Raw genomic sequence first — 7081 nt, 5'->3', positions numbered from 1 at the left:
TAATCTGTTGACCGGGTTTTATTACCATGATAAGTTTTCTGCCTGGACTCAACTGAGTAGTATCTTGTAGTCCTTGAATGGCATTTAGAAGTGAACTCACATTTAATTTTAAGAGAGAGAAAATATGAAAGTCAACGTTTTTATTACGAGGAACACAACGTTTCGGAGTATATGCTTACTCCTTCATTCACCTAATAAAGGAGTAAGCATATACTTTGTAACGCTGTGTTCCTCATAAAGAAGTTGACACACATATATTCTCTCTCTTAGTGTATCTTGTACTATTAATAATGTTGCCATGTGTCCATGAATTCCACAACACGATATGTATTAATGAACGTGTCTGTGTGCACGTGAACGTGCATTGGCGTAACAACAGTCATGAAAATAGTGATAACCTTTACCACAGCTATATTACAACCACAAGTCGTCCTTCATAAATTCTCAAAGAATATCAAAACTTGGCATTCAGTTTTTACATCTGTGTCTTAAAGGACCACTTTACTTCAGCAACACAATCATCACACAAGAAAAGGTATATCATGGATTGGTTTATTCGTATAAAAATGCCAAGGAGAAAAATAACTCCTTAACTTTATTTACATTTGTACGTAAAAAGTATATACAAGATGTGCGTTTCATCTACAAAATCTTCATTTGTAAACAATCAAATGAAACTTAGGATTTAGTTGTACAACCATGAAAATAGTACATTGTCAACAAAGTCTCACAAACGATTTGAAGTTATTATTATTCGTACAATAACGAACGTCTAAAAACGTGTCACAATGTTACTTCTCCAAACAAAATAAATTATTTCAAATTAAATTTGAGACAAATTGTTAACAAACATAACGGACAAAATTCTTATTACGATTATTTTGGCCAGTAACAAGAATTCACGAAAGTACTATTTTCATCGTCCATTATCACTACGTTGACTACCAAACTAGTAGTTACCAATGAAACACATTCATCCGCAGAGAGGGCGGGTACATGCAGAAATTGGTATCATGGTCGGAAATGTTTCACATTTCTTATAACGAGTCAATATGTTCAATGATCAATGCAAACACTGATCGGGGGTGTTATGATCGATTATCTGTACTTGAACAACACCATTGTCCTTTTGTCCGAAATAGGTGGTAAACTGCACCGGATATTTGGATCACTTGATTCGAGGTGTTGAACCACCACACCAGAAGAAAATCCTCGTTTGCCTACAGTCATATGATGATCATGTGATAACTCTTATTATGAGTCCAGATGATGATGATGATGACTTTGACGACGACGACGACGATGATGATGATGATGATGCGATGGTGATGGTGATGGTGATGCTGATGCTGATGACGACGATGGCGACGATGGTGATGATAGTATGAAGGTATTAAAGAGTTCATTTTGTTTGACATTTGTACGTCTTATTTGTTCGTTTTGTCGAATGCTTGTTTTCTTTACACGGGGATGAGTACAAGGAGAGGGAGTCAAAGTTCAGGCTCTTTGTCACTCTGATATCCACTGTGTTACTGTTCCTCTTTGACTTTCCTTCACGATCGTGTTTGCAATGGCCATCATTAACCTCAATCTGGTTCTTAGTGAAATGGTTCTTGAGGAGGTTATTCTCTGTCATCTCATCACACACACCACAAACATCTGTTTCACTTCGACAGTTCTTTGAACTCTTCCTTGGCAAGTAGGGTGACTTTGCCTTTGACCTTTGTGGCGGTAGTGGGGACACGGGCCTTGACCGCCTTACGGCAGGGGATTTCAAAGAGTCTTTGGGATAGTAATTGAAGTTTTGAAAAAAGGTTGATGAGACATGTTCATCGTTGACGTAGTGGCGTGGGCCGAAACTGGACTCGGAGATAATCGACGTTGAACCATTTAAGGCGTTCAGGTGCATCAAACCGAATCCAGAATCACTGTCCCTTGTTACACTTGTAAGAGCTGGAGACATGAACATGGTTGCTGAAATAAGAAAAAGAATCATAAGTATTGATATACACATGCATTGATGGTTTAATTCAGAATCAGCAGTACGTAACATATCACATCGGTAGACACCAATAACGGGCTCACACATTGTAACCATTTTAGGAATTGAACACATCTTCGAAGTGACGAGCAAACGCTTTAACTAGGCTACCCATTGTCCATCTGATCAAAGAACACGTAGAATGTTTTAGCCACAAGAGAAAGTGCATTTTGTAGGATGATTTCGTGCATAGCTGACACAAGCCACCTGTCACTATATGCTTATAACCGATCCTATCAACCCTTTTTATCAACGTTTTAACTTGACATTCTGCTAATATCACTGGAGTAAATAGAACATTGCACCCAGCATGCAACTTCAGGTTGTTAGATTATGCAAACAGGGTAGACGAGTTTGACGCACCGTTACATGCTTTAGATCAATAGATTCAGGTGTATAATAGAATATATTAGGCTCAATCGATTTCATTAATCACATTGGGATAAACAGTCTCACTTAAGCATGCATCGCTCTTCTTTTATGCCTTTGTCTTCCTTGAGAGAATTCAAGATATAATTGCTAACTATGCACTTCAACATTCGAAGGAAACACTACTACGCTTTTTTCTTATAAGAATGTCTATATCGATTAGGGCTAATGTCTTTCTCTTGGTCATTCACAAATCTAGCTTAGCAAACACCGAGCACTAAAACGAATAGTTTGAGGTTATTAAAAGACATTGCTACTATTAGAAAGTATTGAATATTTGCGCATTAGCAACCGATTAATTATTTGCATACATAGTGTAACATTGTAAATGCTGACTGGTCCATTTACTAATTCAACGTCAATGTCCCTTACAAAACATTTACCACTTAGCAATTTCTGTTATGTTAGTTGCTACAAAAACAAAGTACAACAGGAAGAAAAATAAGATATAAACTACTCTTTTTAGCATATCGATTTTACATTATCTAGCTTTCCTCAAACCATGACTAAGAAATCCACGCAAACCAGAAAAATGATCCCGCTTGTATTTCTCAATGGTTTCGAGAACATCTAGTCTCAGTTTTCAGGCAGCCCACGCACAAAATCAGTCTAGCAACCGTTGCTACCTATGTATGACTTAGCCTTGTAACAGTTGCGTTCATACATTATTTTACACTCGTGCATTACCGTCTCCCATGAAGCAAAATCAGTCTGGCAACCGTTGCTACCTATGTATGACTTAGCCTTGTAACAGTTGCGTACATACATTATTTTACATTATTTTACATTAACACCACCGATAACATCCTTCATACCATGTAAGAGAGTGAATGAAGATTTATGCCGCGTTTAGCAATATTCAAGCAATATCAGACATGTACAACAAACATGGACGTCACACACTGAAGTTTTTATAGGAATCGAACCGGGCCTTCTGCGTGACCAGCGAACGCTTTAACCAATAGGCCAACCACCGCCGTGTGTTCCAAAGTCTAATTTCAGCCCCTGTATTTGTCGGAACTATACGATTCTGTTTATATTTAATAGAAAATTTGTTATGATTAGGGTCGACCTAACGTGTAAAATGTCTTGTTTACTGTCCAATCCCGAAGACCTTTCAGCAAGGTCGTAAGTAGGGCACTCACGTCCTCGAGCAAGTATCAAATCGGCTTATAGGTCAGACTCAACCCATTCTCCACCTTGGGCGGATTTGTTCGACCGTTGTAGGTAATTAGGTGGTGTCTCTTAATCACCCTACAAAGGCAGACACATGGCTAACAACATAGGTCGCGTAACCTGTAGTATTGGGTGCAGCTGTCGCTTGAATATACGAGTCCGACTGATTTCTTAAGCAGGGCGTTACCACATAGCTTTGATATTTATAACGCAGCCAGTGTTCGCAACAACACCAGCTTCTAGCATATCGATCCATAAATCGAAAACCATTTGCGTTTTTAGATATTTTCTGTTCGCATTTGCTTGATCGTGACAGAAATGTTTTCATGTTATCTATGATAATATGTTGTCGATGCAACCTCCAGCTGTTATTGAAATTGATAATTTCTTAAAAATCATACATGTACATTGTTGCAATAATATTTTGTTATCCCATGATAAATATGTTTGTGCTTCGACAGGCAACTGTTTATACATCACTGATAACGGAATTAATATATTTTCAGAACATAGCTTTTATAGCATATTCAGACTAATTAATTGATAAAAAACATTTTATACGAACCAATTAATATGAAATAATAAACACAAGAAATTATCCTGAATATAATATTCAACTAAAAGCTCACAGATCAAGGATATTTTGTGTGAGCACATTTCAGGGTTACGGATGGGGAAAATGGGCATTTAGTAGTAGTCAGAGCATGGATCTCACATAATATAACGATCAAATTATACATTCGCCCAGCGTTTGGTCAATAATGGTGAAAGGTCGAAAAGGCTGCACAAAAGTTTTATCGACAATGCAACCGCAAAAGCACACACAAGAAAAGAAATAATCTCATTCAATCTTTGAATCTGAATAACAATAACCCTTTATATGAATAACCCTTTATGCAGGGATTCTAATAATCTGTTCACGAATATAAATTGTGAATTATTTACTCGCTGCCATTGAAACCTTTCTTGTTATTAGTCTTTCAATCAAAGCGCTATATCCAAACCGACACATAGAGTTTTAGAGTTTCTACATTATGTAGAAATGCCATGGGTAACATTTAGGTAAGCACAGTGTGTGGGATGACTGTCTGCATTAAGCCCTTTGACGTAGACTTGAAGCTTATTTGGTATTATCGCAGCTGACGTCTTCTCGACACGCCATCACAAGCTGAAGAGTATATAGCCTTGGGTGGCACCAGGTCTTTCATAAATGCTTCTAGAACTCCTTCAAGATACTGTATAAATCTCAGTGACCATTTCGCTATTACTACATTCGATCTGAGGCATTAGTTAGTGAGTATGGTCTTATGCCGCTTTTAGAAATTTTCAAACGATGTCACGGCGGGGGACATGAGAAATGGGCTTCACACATTGTACCCATGTGGGGAATCGAACCCGGGTCTTCGGCGTGACGAGCTAACGTTTTAATCACTAGACTACATCACCGCACCACTGAGGCCTTAGCTAAACGTACAGCGAGCTTAACTCTTTTCTTCAGTGACTCACAACAGTCTTCAGAATCGTTTGAAACCATTTCTTCACATAATTGTCAAAAGTATGCATAACCATTTAACCATAACCATTAAAATGATATGCGTTTGTTATTAATGTTTTTGCGAAAGGACAAATATGGACTTTTATCACATTTCATTTGAAGGTTAAGTTAACTTAGAGCAAAGTTTTAAAGAAAGTAGCTCAGACATTCTTTACAAATTTGTTCTACAACAAAATCAGAAAGTTTTTGCACAACGCTAAAGTAAAGCACAGATAACAGAAAGAACTTCAGTCAAGGATGTGAAAATGATAAATGTCCTTGAATATTTTCAAACACGATTATTTCTCTCACATTTTTCGAATTTCCAATCAAACCAATGCACACAAATAAATCTAAAACATTTGTGATAATCTAGGCAGAATAATCTCTGATGTTGACGTTTTATACTTACTTACATGAAGTAAGTGAAATTTTCAAAAGACCTTGAGAAGCAAAACAGTTCGTATACATATACAAACGGGTAAATACGGGTAGAGTTAGAAATAAAACATCACCCACCTGTATAGATAGACAAAGTTGCTGGGGTATAGAAGTCCGGCACCCTGATATGGATCAGAGTCACAAAATGTTGCAGTTGCAGACAGAGCACATTCCACCAGTTGCAGATGTGTAGAGCATGCGAGTCACAAGCGTTCTGGCAGCGAGATTTCGCGGCCTCGCTTTTCTACCGACAGATACGCGTTGGAGGATCGATATCGTGCAGGCATCAGCGATGGCCTCGCATCACGAACCTACTGCCAGTGTCAGCTTACATCTAGTTAAAGTGTCACACGTTTTCTGTTCCGTTAGGTATGAACTTTAAACGTCAGGGTCGAACTGGAGGTTGTACTCCATATTTGGAAAATGTATTGATTTTACTTTCCCGAGTTTAGTTTGAGGGAATCGTTGTTGCTGCGCGGATGGATTAAGGATTGCCCGATGGATGGCGGTTTGGATGGTGTCGTGTGGCGCTTCATCAGTCAACGGGGGTGTGCTTTGTAGCCTTTATTAATGCTAAGGTTCATGATGAGGCTCCTTATAGATTAAGAGGATGAAATTTAACGTGAGTCGTTAGATTTGCATGTTGTTGTTGTAGCTTGTGTATTCGTATCCGATGTGTAATTAGTGAGGCTTGGACATACGTTAATCTAAGAGGTGTTATTTATTATCTGGATTATCTTAGACAGGACTATGAAATAAAAGTATTGACGAGGAAATACCCCTGAGATAGATACGTTTGATTTTAAGTCTAACGGGGAGTGCTATCACGTTTCGCTGGTAACGTTCAACTGGATGAAGGTTTCGTTTGTCAACTGTACAAAAACAAAACTTAACTATTTGCCCTGACATCTCACTGTCGTCTTGTCTGAACAACATGTTTCTTTCTTGTCTGGCGATCTAAAATTTCATAAAATCAATCAGAAAGAGACATTATTCGTCATTCGATACGAAAGTATGCATATTATGATTCCTTTATGAACGAGAAACGTGTGACCTCGACTTAAAAAGACGTCATATCTTGCAGTTTTGATTATTGTGGCTTATAAAGTGATCTCGAGAAGGACAATGCAACTTGTTCGTCTTGGAAATACACGTTTCGCTATACACGGCGAGTAATTTGTAATTAATTCCGGATCAGACGCTTCAGCTCGCAGTTTGGACGTTGATCGGCGTCATCTTGATGCGATGTCTGCTCTTTTTATTCTCTGACTGCTATACTATCGATTGCAACTTGTTCCGTCCTGAAAACCTCAGGAAGATAGTTAAACTGTAAGCAGTTTTGAATTCCAATATGAATTCGAAATTATGAAAATCCCGATATATGTTTTCCTCGACCCTGGTGTGTTCCGGATGCCTAAACCCTCTTGAAACCAAAAATATATTGTTTGACATTTTTGGAA

General features: G+C 38.1%; 1 protein-coding gene across 1 annotated transcript; it reads right to left on the bottom strand.

Moving 5' to 3' along the window:
• Positions 1-545: 545 nt before the first annotated feature.
• On the bottom strand, positions 546-5861 carry LOC124138593. The gene is made up of 2 exons (XM_046505323.2): positions 5700-5861; positions 546-1974 (listed from the first exon to the last, which is right to left on the bottom strand). The coding sequence occupies exon 2, from the start codon at positions 1967-1969 to the stop codon at positions 1403-1405; it is 567 nt and encodes a 188-aa protein (XP_046361279.2). The 5' UTR covers positions 1970-1974; positions 5700-5861; the 3' UTR covers positions 546-1402.
• Between the last annotated feature and the right edge of the window lie 1220 nt (positions 5862-7081).

The sequence above is a fragment of the Haliotis rufescens genome, unplaced genomic scaffold (genome assembly GCF_023055435.1).
Source record: "Haliotis rufescens isolate VD_foot unplaced genomic scaffold, xgHalRufe1.0.p SCAF_17, whole genome shotgun sequence".
Taxonomy (NCBI): domain Eukaryota; kingdom Metazoa; phylum Mollusca; class Gastropoda; order Lepetellida; family Haliotidae; genus Haliotis; species Haliotis rufescens.
This window is presented reverse-complemented; position numbering and strand designations above follow the sequence as displayed.